This window comes from Psittacula echo (genome assembly GCF_963264785.1).
Source record: "Psittacula echo genome assembly, chromosome: 1".
Classification (NCBI taxonomy): Eukaryota; Metazoa; Chordata; class Aves; order Psittaciformes; family Psittacidae; genus Psittacula; species Psittacula echo.
This window is the reverse complement of record NC_137735.1, coordinates 31,832,720-31,848,228: the sequence shown is the minus strand read 5'-3', so window position 1 is coordinate 31,848,228 and position 15,509 is coordinate 31,832,720. Positions and strand designations below refer to the sequence as shown.

Here is a 15,509-nt window from a genome sequence, read left to right as displayed (position 1 = left end):
AAGGTCTGAAATGAGCTGTGCTACTCAGTCGTAACTTCTGTATGTTACTTTTCTGGGACAGCAGCCTCCTTGGTGCAACTAGATGTATGGTAGTAGTAGGTAGTAATGGTCAGTTCTGTAGTTGTTATGTGCTTATTAGTGCCTAGCACGTACCTCTCTAAACAGTCATCAATAGCCATTAATTAAGTCTAGGTAGGATTTGAGGTGGTGGCCTGAGGAACCAGAGTCCACAGTGAACTAAAACCCTCAGAACAATCCAGTCGCTGTCTGTTGCAGGTTTACTGAACATAAGTCGTAAATTAAGATGAGTATGAGAACCTTCATCTGTCTTTAGGTGTTCAAGAAATTCTGAGTGTGTGCATGACCCTGAAAGGAAAGGTGAAACTGCAGAGCATTTCCTTAATGCTTATGTTAAGAGCAATGCCTCACAGAAATTGAGCAAAATGGCTTCTTTCCAGATTTAATTTCTCAAACCAAAAATTATCTCCCTCCATCTAAGGCTTGCTGATGCCCTCAAATATGCACAGCACAGAAAAGAGGAATAAGTTATGCACTGGAAGGGCTAGCAGCATCCTCCCTGATGAACTGCTGTTCCTTAACGATACCTCTTCCAAAAAATAGTGCATTGTGCCAGTTATGGACAGTGCTTCTGCACTTAAATATTTTCCTAAATGCAGGGTAACTCTGACCAGAAGTAATGCTGTGTTCCTACATTTAATTCATTTGTAAATGCTGCCTGAGATGTACAGAATTTGTTTTTTTCTGTGCCTTATTCTGTACATAAAGGAATAAGAAAAAATATCCAAGATTTCTGGATGTGATTATGTGAATACACCATTTCAGCAAACCCAGAGTTCAACTATCAAGCTCCAGCAGTATGCTGGAATATGCGTCCTGCAGTAACTTAGACCCATAACCTAATATATTAAAAGAAATGAATGAGCTATATGATTGTCTATCATGGTTTAAACTCTGTCAGCCACGCAGTCTCGCTTGCTGACTCCCCCCTTTTTCTTCCCCCCACTCCCAGAGGGATGGGAAGGAGAATCAAAAGAATGTAACTCCCAGTTGGGTTGAGATAAGAACAGTTTAGTAACTAAGGTATAACACAAATCACTACTGCTACCACCAATAATAATAATGATAAAGGAAATAACAAGGGAAGAGAATACAACACCTCACCACCCGCCTACCAATAACTCACCCCCACCCAGCAGCGAACTAGCCCTTCCGGGAACTCTCAGTTCTACATCCTGGGCATGACGTGCTGTGGTATGGAATACCTCTTTGGCTAGTTTGGGTCAGGTGTCCTGTCCCTGCTTCCTCCTGGCTTCTCCTCTTCCCTGGCAGAGCATGAGACTCACAAAGTCTTTGGTCAGGGTAAACATTCTGACCAGCAACTGAAAACATTGGTTTTATCAGTACTATTCCCAGGCTGAAAGTCAAAACCACAGCACTGCATCAGCTACTAAGAAGGAGGAAAAGTGACTGCTGCTGCTGAACCCAGGACATTGTTCAAAAAGACTTGTATGGGAATTCCAGGTTATACTTGCCATTTCATAGGACTACAGTACGTGGCCAGCTGCATTCAGTTCAATAACAGAGATGCTACTTTTTCTTCTTTCTTTGTTGTTATGAGGTTTTTGTTTATTGGTTTGGTTTGGGTGGCTTGTTTTTGTTTTAATAAGAAACAGAACCAGATTCGTACATTCTCTAATACAATTAACATGTTATTGTTTACAATGTATAGTGATACAAGTAGGGCTGTTGAAAACATTGAGATAAATGTTATACAGTGGGAATTTCATATATAAATGTAGTAAGTATAGCAATATCATTTAAAATTGCATAAAAAGAAGTTGTCTGAGCACAGCTGCTAATAAAGCCTGGTTTCCATTAGATTTGCCTTACGGCTGATTGACATTTTAACTGAATTGTACTAAGGTTGCAACATGAGCTCACCCCTAATTAGACAGCACAGAAGCCACTGAGGAGATAAACATAACTGCAAAATAATTTTTTTGTCAAAAATTTTTCATCTCTAGACACAAGAGGATCAGCAAAGGGCACTAAGCTTGACTGAATAGGGGCTGCTCTCATGCCTGATAAATACATGATTAAAGCTTTTTAAACTTACCATTTTCCTGCAGATTTTTAGATACCTACTAAGGTACACCAAATTTACTCTGCAATCCCCCCTTGAGTGAAGGTATTAGCCTGGTCTTTGTTTTCTCGTGTGTAATGTTGTTTACTTTCATAAATAGGTGGGAGGATCTATTTAAAACCTCTATTAATGCAGGTTGAAGTTGGTTATTAGGTTCGAAGGTTACCAGTGGGGCTCAGAGAGATGTCCATACACACATATAAACACACACAAATCTCAAACCACACAAATCCCATACCCTCAGAAATCTGATTTATAAATATGTACAGATTGCAAACACACAGCACTCAGGTCTTTCTTGTTATTACTGTGGAATAGCTCTAGTTATAATTGTAAGACTGTTATGTTTACATTCAGAGCTGTAATCTGACATGATTTTGTGAGAAAGTATGCTCCTCACTTGGAGGTATTATTAATATTTGTATATTAAATATTAATGTATACATATATCTTTGCATGGCACTTGCTAGATATTAAAAAGAAAAGGTCTCTGTCCTCAAGAGCTTACAGTATAAATACCATTGTTGTAAAAAGCATTTACTTCCTGATAAAACTGAACATATTCTGAAACTGTGTCTTTCTTATGACAATGACCAACTTCTCTAAGCTGTGCATTAGAAAATGAGTGGTTTTTCCTACACAAAGTGTGGTCTTTTTTTTTCTGGTTCATTAAATTTATTTTAATAATAGCTAAAAGTTTACAGATTTCTCAACATAATTATCTATTTGCTTATTTCCTTAAATGCTCACATTACTTCCCAGAGATCCATAAATAATTTTGCTAGGAAGCTCAGTTATCAGAATCCATATGCATTAAAAAGAATTATGCATATGGATTATAAACTGTTAGAATACCTTAAATCCTTTGAGCTACAGAGATGTTGTACTTTGTTAAGCTGGAAGTGTGAACAGTGTTTCTTTTTTGAATATCCAGACTGGTAGGCTACAATTTGGGTTACTCTACAGTTTGGTATTTTATTTACTTCAGCCCCAAAATCTCCAATTTTATGTTACTCTACCTTTACTAAGAGACAATTATAATGTAACATACATATATCTATGTTAGCTGAACATTTGCTAATAAAAACACATAAATTACACATTGTGGAGCAGTATAAAAACGTTTTCAGGTATACAGGTTTTCCCTACAGCTTAGGAAAAATGTAGTAATTCTGCTTAAGAGCTATAGTAGTACTCATATGTTCTCATAGTTGATGCTGAAGTCTGTATCCTTAGTCTTAGATGTTGGATTTGTGGGTTTGGAGTTTTTCTTAGAATGGAAAATATCTATGAAATAAATCAAAAGCGCTGTATTGGCTTTTGAATTATTCTTCCTTCTTACTAACAGTACATTAAGAAAATTGTCCTCTCTATTTTAAAAGGATGTGAAATGACAAAGCCTAACACCTGTGGCTTCGCTATGAATGAATCCATCATTTTCCATGTTTTCATTATGATTGACATCTTTTTCCAGATACATATGTGTAACTCTGGCTTGAGTTCAATCATATCTGTATTAAGTTACTGAGCATGTGGTCCCAGATTCAGCCACTGAAGTTCAGGAACTCCCTGTACAGTCAGAAGGAAACAGTTACTTCCAGAGATGATTTAGACCTCTATGAAATAAGTCAGCCTTTAGAAGTGTTTGCCTCCCTTTATGGGCTATGCCAAGAGCTTAAAGGAACGCAGTAAATTTTCTGTACTTGGAGAAGACAGACCCACCCAAGAAGGTCTTCTAGGCAACCCTATCTTTGAAACCCCTCAATCTGAGAAAAGGTCTCCATCAAAGGTAAGATAAATGTGCAGACTAGAGGACAAAGCACTCTGCACTATGTTGTATGGGACGTATGCTCATCTTGGCATCTCTGGAAAAATAAAGAAACCATGAGAGCTATCTACTGGAACTACTGTGCTCGTTTAAAAACATGATTTGTTGCTGAAAAGTTTTGTACACTCTCACGGTTCCCAGCATAGGTTTGAACTGCACTTGTTCACCATTTTGAAGTATCACAGGGGGAGTTGGCTGCAGTCCCTACATTAGTTTGCTAATACCTTACGATTACAAAGATGTTTTTGCAGACCTTATTTAGAAAAATATGCTCCCCTCTTGTCTGCATGCAGTCTTAAATGACTGCAGAATTCAATTTTTTCAAGTCCTGGAGGCAAATTTTCTGTATTGGGTAAAATCCTGCTCTAACCTGCGTGACTGTAGCAAAGTCCAGTATTTGCTCTGTATCCTGCTCTTGTACTTAGGGGTCAACTGTGCTGCAAAAATGTACAGCAAGAATCTGTGGAAAGCAAGTATTTTTAGCCTCAATAAAATGGGGAAGAGGGAGAAAGGCGAGCAACCAACCAAAAAAATAACCCAGAAGACTAAATACCAAAAAATAACCTAAACTTGACTTTAACCTCATCAGGTACTTCAAAGTTAAACACTTAGCTTTTAAGGATGCTTATTTTTCCAGGATTCTCCTCTCACAGAGTCTTTAATTAAATCCTGACAATACAACCTTTAATTATAGCCTACGTATAATCCTCAATTATGCTTACCAGAAATGCCTGGCATAGGAAAACTGGGGTACAGGAAAGATGTAGGACTAGGCAGTGAATGACATTTACACAGTGGTTTGTTAGTTGAAATAAAAATAGAAAAGCTGGAAGGCTTAGCAGTTGAATGAAGAAGATGAATACATGAATATAAGTGATACAGTAGCTAAAGCAGTTGGATGTATACAAAATAACAGAATTCTTTCACTGGTCTTTCACCTGTTGACCTGCTGCACAAAAGGCCTAAGGTCAAAGTCAGCGCTTGGTGAGTTTGCAGGCCGCTGCTTGCTTTGGGTTCTTCATTTCCATGCCCTCATTTATGCAAGCACCAGGCTCAGGCCTCATTTTCAGAGCTCAGGCTCTGATTTGCTTCAAGATTTACTGGTTACTCTTTGAACCTAGCCTCTTGGCTTGGTTTCAGTTTTCCCCTCTATTAATGCTAATGATAATATTTGCCCGTATAGTAAAATTTTGTGTTGACACTTATGCAAAATACAGTTGTTAACTGTGCTAAATGAAACAGAAATCCCTCTTTAACGAAAATAATAATTCCACATCATGTTCAATGACTAAGACATAGGGCCGTATATGAATAATGAGGATGAAAATGTCAGGGGTGTCTTCTGAATTAGGGCCCTGCAATGGAAAAAGAGAGGTCTTACAATTTATACGGAAGATAAAAAAACTTAGATATTTGAAGCAGCTAGAAGTCTGGCATTAATTAACTTCGGAGTGCCTGTCTTAGCAACAAAAAGCCGCTTGTTAGGTTATATTACCTATGAAAAGTGAAACGTATTTTAAAGTGTTATTAAAGTGACTGTCAAAATCAATTTGTTTTGTATTGTTTTCTAAGGAAATTAGGCTTATATGATTGTACTGTCAACTTTCCTTGTCTTTTCCCTGAACTCTTGACCACTATCAGCAAAATTCTGTAGAGGATTCTCAAATATATCTCATCCCAGCACGCTTGGTGCCAATATGAAAACAAACTATGGAGTGACCTATCCAAGAAAGTCTTGCGGTGAGGCATCAACAAGACAGCAGAAAGGTCACAATGTTGCAGGCCCTCTGTTTTTATAAAGCTGCATTTTGTGCAGTTACTTGTTGGTCTACTAATCACCATGTAAACAGGTGTGGATGTATGAAGTGAATCATGAGCCTTCTGGTTATCCATTGGCAACAGCCAGGGCACCAAGGTACTCTCAGACTATGTTCCCTGATTGGTGTCACACTCTGAGGCAATCCTTTCCTCTTCCCAGCACTGCATATTGACACATTTGGGGAACCCTAGAAGTGCATTCTGAGATGTTTTCCTTTAGATTGGTCTCTTAGAATTCCCTCCAGGTTTTTTATTTGGGGGATGAATGGAGTAGGGTGGTGGGTTTTTGTCAGGAAAAAAAAAACCACTTATGAATTTCTATAGGTCTTACAGCAACTAGATTTAGTGTCCACTTTGCCCATCTTTTATTTGGACACAAGTGTGTTGGCTCACATGGGAACACCAGGCCAAGTCTTTAATCTTTATAAATTGCAGGTCTAGATTAATGAGAATAATGATATTTACAGTACATTCACAATGGACCTGGAAGTCATACAAAATTTGTGCTAAGAGGAGAATTGTCTTTTGCCTGTGCCTGCATCACATCTTTAGTTTTCTAGATGAGGGCTATATTCAGTCCTCAGAAATGGCTATCACTGGCCATCACCCAGCCCTCAAGCTTACGTTAACCTTTAAGTTTTGGAAGCTGCAAGCAAATCTATATTGAACTGGAAACAGAGTATTCACTTTGGGATATTAGGTCTGTCTACTTATGTCAAATTATCAGGAATACCAATTCTATTTAAAGCAGTGTAGAAAGGAGGTGATAGAATCAGAAAGTGATAGTTCTGAATTTGTCATTCATGGAGTTAAATAAATAAGGCCCCCAAAAGTCTGATAGCAGGGGAACAAAAATCACAGCCTTGTTCTCCAAAACTGCAACTGACAGATTTACGATCAAGGACTGTGATAAAATCAGGATCTCGGTGGGGAGGAATTTGAATTTTTAAATCTAATTTTGATTCTCTCTGAGTGATGTGAGAGCCACAAGACAGTGAATCCTTCGAAAAAGGAGATTAGTAAAGTAACACCCTGAGAGAGTCTCAAGACTTAATCCATGTGCAATCAGAAATGCTGCTCCACCAAAGCTGCAGCACATTAATGATACGCTCAACAGCTGCATAATACCCGTGCACTTCCAGCCAGAGATGGGGAAGTTTCACATCATCTTGTTAATTTAGGCACACCTGCACACACACGCATATATATATTTATATATATGCATATATATATTTATATACATACACACATACATATATATATATGGTTTTTAATAGGGGTGATGGGGAGGCAGTGGTGGTTTTTATGCTGGTGAGCGTGGCTGTTATTCAGGACACGTGTGGCTAGCGAGAGGAGCCATTTGGCGAGCGCGAGGAGTCCGCGGGTGGATTCGTGTCCGTGCCCGCCCCCGGGGAGGTGCTGCCGGCCGCCGACGTTAAGCTCCGGGGGCTGGGCTGCTCGGAAAGGGAAATGTTGCTGTTGGAGAGCTGGAGAAATCCCCTTCGAGCGGGTCGCGAGGAGGGAAGTCAGTCACCTGGCGGCGAAGGACAGTAAAACAGGAGCGAAGAAGGGAATTTCTGCCTCTCTTCCTTCTCTCTTCTGCAAAGAGATCCATCTCCTGTTTTCCTCCCAACTCTTAGCATAACCTTCAAAGAAGACCATCCCCTACAGACTTTCCTATTTTTTTTTCCCTAGTGTTATTATTGAGGAAATACCTTTAGCTACAAAGAATTTCTGAGTCTATGCAGGAGTTGGGGGATTTTTTTATCTTGCCAGCAAAATTGTTCATCGCTAATATCTTGCACTCACAGGGTGCTAAATTAGCTACCAGAGTGGGCATGACGGAGAAAGGCTTTTATCCTAGGCTATTCTCTTCAGTTTGAACACATTTACTCGAAATCTGCTGCATGATGTTGTCCGGAGAAACAGGATTTTTCCTCAGGATGCAGCGATTCGCCGGTTTCTGAGCTTATTGAAGAAGAAAAAATAATCTTTAAACTGAGAGGATTTTTTTTTTTTTTGTCTCCTCCTCCCGTTGCCTGAGGACGCAAATCTCTTTCACCGGAGATCACCTGGCGCTTGAATCCTTAAGGGAGTTTTTGTTTGTTTGTTTGTTTGTTTAAAAAAAAAAAAACCAAACGAGAAAAAAGTGACATTTATTTATTTATTTATTTATTTATTTATTTAAACCGGTGGAGGCGTGATCGCGGAGAATGAGACTGAGAGCAGCTGCCAGGGTTTGGAGGACAAGGCTGAGTTTAGGCTGGAAACTGAGAGACTAGATTGCCGCCTCCGTCTGGTGTCGTGTGGTGGGGGTTGTGGTTTTGGGTTTTTTAACTCCTTTTTCCTTTACTTTTATTTATTTATTTTTTTGGGGGCACAACTTCCCTAGTTTCCTCTCCGCTCAGTTTCGCTCTATGGACAGATCAGCTAACCTGGACACGGAGGAGCTCAAGGTAGGCTACCCGCCGGGTGCCGTCGTTACTATTTGGGTTGGACCCCCTCCTGTAGTCTCCGCCGCTGCTTGGGCTTGCGTGCGCGGGGCTCCTGCGGACCCGGGGAAGGGGTTGGGGGAAGGGAGCGCCGGAGGGCATCTGCCAGAGCCGAGTGCTGCTTCCCATCCCTCGGCCGCGAGCATTGTCATAATATTAATAATAATGATGATAATGGTCGTGATGGTGGTGATGATGGTGATGGTGCTGCCCGTGTGCTCTTAGCGTTGCATCAGCGCTGGCAGCAGTGTCAGGCGCAGCAGTGATCTCGCCCCAGGAGGAGGCGGCAGCAGACCTGCTGGTTTCCCGGCAGAAGTTGGCTTTGAAGCCTTGCTCGCCTGGGCATCTCCTCTTCTTCCTCCTCCTTCTTCCCCCCCCGCCGGGAGCGAGGAGGAACACCCTTCCCCGCTCGCCCTCGGCGCGGCGCCAGGGTCCCCTCCCCTTGGAGGAGGGGGAACCGGCGACGCTTGAACAATAAAACTTTGCATTAGGATGGTGTGAGTGTGAGGATTCCCCCCTCACTCATCCCGGCCCAGCTCTGGCTCCCTCCCTTCTGAAGGAGCATGCCTGAGAGCGCTGAGCATGCTCCTTTGCGGAGATGGAGAGCCTGCCCACACCTGCTGTTAAACCCCCCACCAGCCCTGAGCGGAATTTGGCTCAAATAATACTACTAATAACATAAATATCTCTATCCATCTATACGGGGTGAAGTGGGGGAGAGGGAGGGAGCTTGGGAGCAGCGGGGTCGCCGGGCGGGAGGGGAGCGACGGCCGAGCATGAGCTGATTGGGCGGGGGACACACACGCACCTCGTCACGGGCTGAGGAAGCGATGGGAGAGCAAGGGGAAGGTAGTCTTCATCCCCGCCGCACGCCCAGCCATCCCCTGGCCACCCACCCAGCCGTGGGGCGCTGGCTTCTCCGTGGCTGAGGAGCGCTCTCAGCTGGGGAGGCAAACTCCGGTGAGCCTTGAAGTGCTGCCGTGTGCTTCTTTCCTCCTCTGCCAAGTCAGATCTGAAAGTACTTCAGCATACTCGCCTGTGAAACACCAGCGAATAGATTCACTCCCCAGTCTCGCTCGCAGCCTCTGTAAATTCCCTAAGGAAAGGCACACCAGAAGTATAGCCCTGCCTGAGTATTTGACGTGACGAAAGCGCAGGACAGCGAAGGTAATAAAACAATCTCTTGCCTGAGAACCCCTGATTTCACAGCGCTTCAAGCACAGCCACGCAGCAAACCTGCCTGCCTTGAGCTGGGGAGTCCTCTCCCGCCTTCCCCAGCCTTTCCAGGATTTACAGGAGACGGCTGGTATGGGAAAGACGAGAGCCGAGTCTTCCAATTAGGAGGAGGGGAAAAGTTTTATTTTAACAGATAATTTTCAAAGGGTCTTTAAAGAAAACATGCTTGTGCTAAAAGGGGACAGCACGTAGCGTGAATTGTCCTTACAACCCAAGAGTCACGTCCCGCTGCGAGCAGGGTAGGAGAAGGAGCTTCCGTTCATCTCGTAGTCATCTGCGCGGCAATTAAGACTAATATTTGCGGTGTATACAGGCTGAGCGACCTTGAGCAGCGCGGCATAGCTGAGAAGTGGCACTGCTCTTAAGCATCAGCGCTTTCATCCCTCCCGCCTCTCCCCTTTCCCCTCACAACTGCTTCGAAAGGAGGCATTTTTGCAGATGCTGTTAAGATCTGGGTAGCTTTCTGGGACAAGCCGCTTTGGTACGATGCTTTTCCCGGCTTTCCCAGGGGCTATCTTGAAGCGTTGCTGCTGGGGAGTGATTTCAAACGGGGGCAGGGAGTAGGGGACACGGGAGCGCGGCCGCTTGCCCCAGCCCCGCGCCCCTCGCCCAGGTCCGCGGCAGCCGGGAGGATTCCCCACCCCAACCGGACTCCTTGTGCCAAACTGATGCAAAACAGCCCAACATCTTGCACTTGCAATTTTGGTTTTTCACCCAGTGTGAACAGCCCAGCCAATTCCCCACCAGCAGGAATACAAGGGGGAGTGGGGGAAGCTCTTCGGGATTGAAGCAGTTCCCAGCTGGTGACTTTGCTGGATTTAGGTACAATAAAGAGCAGCTCCAACACTGCTTTAAGTCGTGAACAGCTTTTGTCGGTTTCTACCTAGCCTCAGAGCGTGGAAGTAATTCCACTGTTTTGCTCCTTTTCCCCATAGCCAACACAGTCCCTTGCCAGTTGTGTGCAGTGAGCAGACAGCTGTAGGTCCTGAGGTGCTGAGTGAGCTCTCTTCCACATTATACTGCCCAGAAGGCTCGTATAGAGAATGTCAGTTAAGGTAGCAGGGTGTCATAGAATCACTTGCCAAGAATTTTGGAAGTGGGTTGGACTCTGTCTTTGATGTTACTGGGTTTTGTCCATTATGACAAATATATGCTAATAAGAATAAAAAAGAATAATAACTTCCTTACTAATACTACTATAAAAGTGTGCTAGCTCTAATAATAATATGTAATAATGATATTGAAAATATGTAATATAAGGCTTTTATATATCTCAGATCAGGCATTAAATCTAAATTTCAAATCTTTGTGTTAGTTACTGCACTGAATGTAAGGAATTCTGAATTATATATATAATATATATAATGAATATACATTTTGAAAGGTTATTTTATGAAAAACTGAACAAGTATCATGCGTGCAACACCTGCTAATGGAGGTAGGTGTGCTTCCCTTTACTAGTCCATGCACGAATTCCTGATGAAACAGATCAGGACTGAAAACACAGACTACTCTTCCAGAGATTTTGAGCTGTTCTGATTTTCCTTTGATCTGTCTCTTCTGTCTCAGATGCATAGAAGAACTTTCCCCTGACTTTTTAATTCACAAGCCTATGAGGCTTTTGTTTTAAAGGAGTAGTACTGAAAACACAGATTTAATAACACTATCCTAGTTGCACTGTACTCTTGGGTTTAGTGCTGTGAAGCACTTTCTGTTACCTAAAGTATATATGTTTGTCTATACCTACATTTTAGACATACATGAAACTATGGCTTTGTGAATATTACATATTTTATAGGGCTTTGCAATTTGAACATGTGTATAAAATATGATAAATTAACTTACTTTACATTTAATGTATTCAGAACTTGAAGCATTTTTATTTAATTACTTGAAAATGTCTCAGTTTGGTTTGCAAAGAAGGGTGGAAAAACATTTGTGTTTGCTGGACAGCTGTTGACTTATGATTTTCATTGACACTGGATAAGTTGTCACAGGTTTTGACCTTCACTTCTGTCCAGTTGTTTGGCATTCAATTCCTTTAACATATATTGCAACCATTTCTCTTATGTTGTTTAGTAACCACAATTTGTGTACAGAATTAGATTGTGGGAGATATATACTCCTTGTAATCTGCAAAGCACTGACACTTTTCTGGAAGAAAGTTGGTTTTTAATGGAACATATGATAACAGTTAGATGATTAGCACGATGGAATAAAAAATAACCTAGAAACCATTTCTTACTACTTGAAAATGCTGGTTCAATGAGAAACAATCCCAAGATGTTATTTTTAATAGTGTGTTTAAATGTCTTGAAATTATCACTTTTAATATGCAAAAAAAGTTAAACACTGTACACTAGTTCTGACTCATCTTGTAAACATTAGCTGAATTTCTTTATTCAGTTCATGAGAGAATATTTATAATCTGTTTATGGTTTTATGTTTCCTGGTGATATAAACCTACTTACTCAACATCTACATGCAGTTGGTCACAGATGAGGTTTTGTGATAATAGTCTTCCAATGCAATTTATGTAGTTTATGAATTATTTGATAAAGAAATTCAAACAAGGAAACCACAACAGTTTAAACAAGAGATAGAGTCAGTAATCTTGTTGTCTTCAACATGTAAATCACTTCCTATTAAAATGTTCATAGTTTGGAGGTGTTAAAAATGTTAATAATAATGGGAGAACTAATGCCCAGAGGAGTTCTGCAATATTTTCATTTATTTTCCCTTTAAAAGAAGGAGCCAGCGAAACTCATGTGCTTGGTGTGGTGTGGGAGGACTTTGATGAGACTAAGTAGGTGGTTATATTTCTGTTTTAAGTTAGTCATTCCATAATGAAAAACATAGTACTCTATTACACCAAACATATTCTTATGAAAGTTTGCTTCATTTATTCATGTCTCTCCTTGGGACATTGGACATCTTAGTGTGGATGCTAATGGATTTGCCTTTTTAATGCAAACCCTACTCTCTCCTGCTCTTCGCTATCTATGTACCTCCAAGAAACAGTCATGGTTTACTAGGGCCCTATCAGCTCAATAAAGACAATGAATCTTTGCATTTCCAGTCAGAGAATTCAGCCTTTGAACTATTCTTCATGAAAAGTCAAGCTGAAACAGTTTTAGAGTAATATACATGCAAATTCCTTTTCTCTGTGTTCCTACTGTAGGATTTCCTCTCCATCTTCCAGTACGTATAAGGAATAGACATAGCTCAGGAGGCTGGAGAGAATTCTATATGTAATATATAGTTGTACAGCAGACATAGAAAAAAGGTTAAGACAATGGCAGTGCTCTTGCTGTACAGTTTAGAAATCATTCTCGTACTATCACTAGCAAGAAACAGTACTAACCTGTGGCTGAGCTTTTTGACCTTGTGCATTACAGCTTTGCTAAGCTCAACACTCTTTAAATGGAAAATACATCAAAATCTGAAGGCTTGGTTAAAGAGAAAGAAGCACTTTATCTTCCTGTTCTCCCTGACTTTTGGGATAAATATTGCTGTGTTTTCCTCTGCCACTGTATTCTGCACGTTGGGAAAAATAGATGTTAGAGATTTACATGTCTTTCTGAAATGGAAGAGGTTAGTGTGTGGTGCTGCTGTAAGCTAGATTGTTTCTACAATTCTGAATGTTAGACTTGGAGACAGCTCATAACACATGCAAGAACCTTCCAGAGTCTAATGTGAAGACATATTTGGGTATCCCAGTCACGCTTTCTTACTATGTTCCTTAAATATTTGGAGGTTGATTTTTGCCTTCACAGGTTCCTGCTTAGCCCATGAATAAGTTTCTTTGTAAAGTATTATGGTGGAAATGTCACAAGAGACTTTTCCTGTGAAATCGTTTTTCCTCATGTTATTATATATAAACTTTATCATGTCCAGCATAGTTGTTTCTATGTCCTCTAAGGAGCTAGCATTTCAAAGGACAAAAATAAGGAATTAAATAATTAAAAAAAGTTCACCCAGTTAAAAATAGATGCTTTTCTCACTTTGACATGGAAGTTCCAGGGTCTCTCCATAAGGCACTCTCATTTCCTTCTCTTTTCCTTTAAAAGAAACCTGGATAATGTGGCTTAGAAGTTGTACCATTCTTTATTTTGAACTACTCTGGACATTTAAAGAGCTTACAGAAACCTACTTAATACCCTGTTGTACTTTTGGCTGCAGACATATACAATAATGTCATTTGTAAACCCAGAATTACATCAGTTCAAGAATGAAGACTGACATTTATCTACTAAGCCATCAGCAACTTTGCTAATTCTAAAATATTACATGTTAACTCCTTGTTCCACAACAACCCCTCTTCTTTGTGAAGAAAGATGCTGTGAGGTTGCTATCCATGAGCACTGGGTTTTGTTGCTTGCCACAGGAAAGAATGACTGTTGGTGAAGGCACAGCAATGAGAGACGCAAAATGCGAGGCTTTATTCTGGGTTAGTAGTATTACTGCAGCTAATCACACTAAGCCAGATTTCCAGAGGTACTGAGTAAGTCAAAGCAAGCTTGTGGTGTTCAACAACCTTTATTTAAAGAAGTGCCCTGTCCACACTTGTCTTATATTTCTAGGTAACACGTTAGGTAGGATTGTGTGATTTAACCCCTGTGTATTTGCACTGCTTGAAAAGTACTATAAGAGTAGTAGCTTTCTGCAATTCTAAATTAGCAATACTTTGTTAAATCAGTGGAGTTATATCAGCAGAAGTACATCGGTGATACATCTAAAATCAGTGCTACAAGCAGTAGAATGCCTCAGGCATAAAAATCTGGCCGTTAGCCATATTTCTCTGTTTTATCAGTCTTCTTCAGTTCATCTGGGCAGCATGATCTGAAATTTATAGGTTCCGCCTTCCTGCTCCTACAAGTCTTGAACAGACAAATTATGTTAGTAAATGGAGGCTGCTACTACTGAAAACTCACTTCCTTTCTGGGTTGTAATTATGTGCATTTAGTGGAAACACATAAAAATCAATTAATTTGAATTTGCGTTTTCTAAATACATGGTCCTTTCTACCATGACCAGGGTGGAAAATCCAGATTATTGAAGTATTTTTGCTATTTTTGCTCTTCAGGATCGTTGTTGATGATACTTGTACTTCTCAGTTATGTAGGCCATCTTCTGCTCAAAATAGTTCATAACGTACTTTGAGTTGGATTCAAGAAAGGAGAAAAACTTGCTAACTTCGTATTTAACAAAAGCAACGCAATTGACCTGGTTCAGCAGCTACATGACACAACAGTTTTTTAAAATCAGTATAGGTTTTAATTAACAAAAATGGTTTGGGTTGGAAGGAACCTTGAAGATCATCTAGTTCCAACCCCGCTGCCATGGGCAGGGACACCTTCCACTTGACCAGGTTGCTCAAAGCCCATCCAACCTGGCCTTGAACACTTCCAGGGATCAGGCATCTACAACCTCTCTAGGCAACCTGTTCCAGTGTCTCTGCACACTCACAGTGAAGAATATTTTCCTAATATCTAATCTAAATCTCTCCTCTTTCAATTTAAAATCATTCCACCTTGTTCTATCCCTACATGCGTTTGTAAAAATACCCTCTCTAGCTTTCTTACAGGCCCCCTTTAGGTACTGGATGGCTGCTATAAGGTCTTTCCTGAGCTTTCTCCATGCTGAACAAGCCCAACTCTCAGCCTGTCTTTATAGAAGAGGTGCTCCAGCCCTCTGATTATCTTCATGCCCCTCCTCTGTACTCACTCCAACAGGTCCACATCCTTATGTTGGGGGCTCCAGAGCTGAACGCAATACTGCAGGAAGGGTCTCACAAGAACAGAGTAGAGGGGCAGAATTGCCCCCTTCAACCTCTTGCCCATGCTCCTTTTCTTGAAGCCCAGGGTTTGGTTTGCTTTCTGGGCTGCAAGCACACATCGCTGCACGTTCAGGAAAACCTCTATGAAAAATCAATTCACCTAAAATAGAAAACTATCTGTACATTGATAGT

The 15,509-nt window shown here is 41.0% G+C and overlaps 1 protein-coding gene across 3 annotated transcripts in view; it reads left to right on the top strand.

Moving 5' to 3' along the window:
- Positions 1 to 7,574: 7,574 nt before the first annotated feature.
- Positions 7,575 to 15,509, top strand: part of SGCZ (sarcoglycan zeta) — a gene marked incomplete at its 3' end in the record, with an annotated part of 494,596 nt that continues 486,661 nt past the window's right edge. For all 3 annotated transcript variants that reach the window (XM_080615414.1, XM_080615415.1, XM_080615413.1), the window contains exon 1: positions 7,575 to 8,266. In XM_080615414.1, coding sequence (XP_080471540.1) covers positions 8,228 to 8,266 — 39 coding nt within the window. In that variant the 5' untranslated portion in view covers positions 7,575 to 8,227. The remainder of the gene's footprint in view (positions 8,267 to 15,509) is intronic.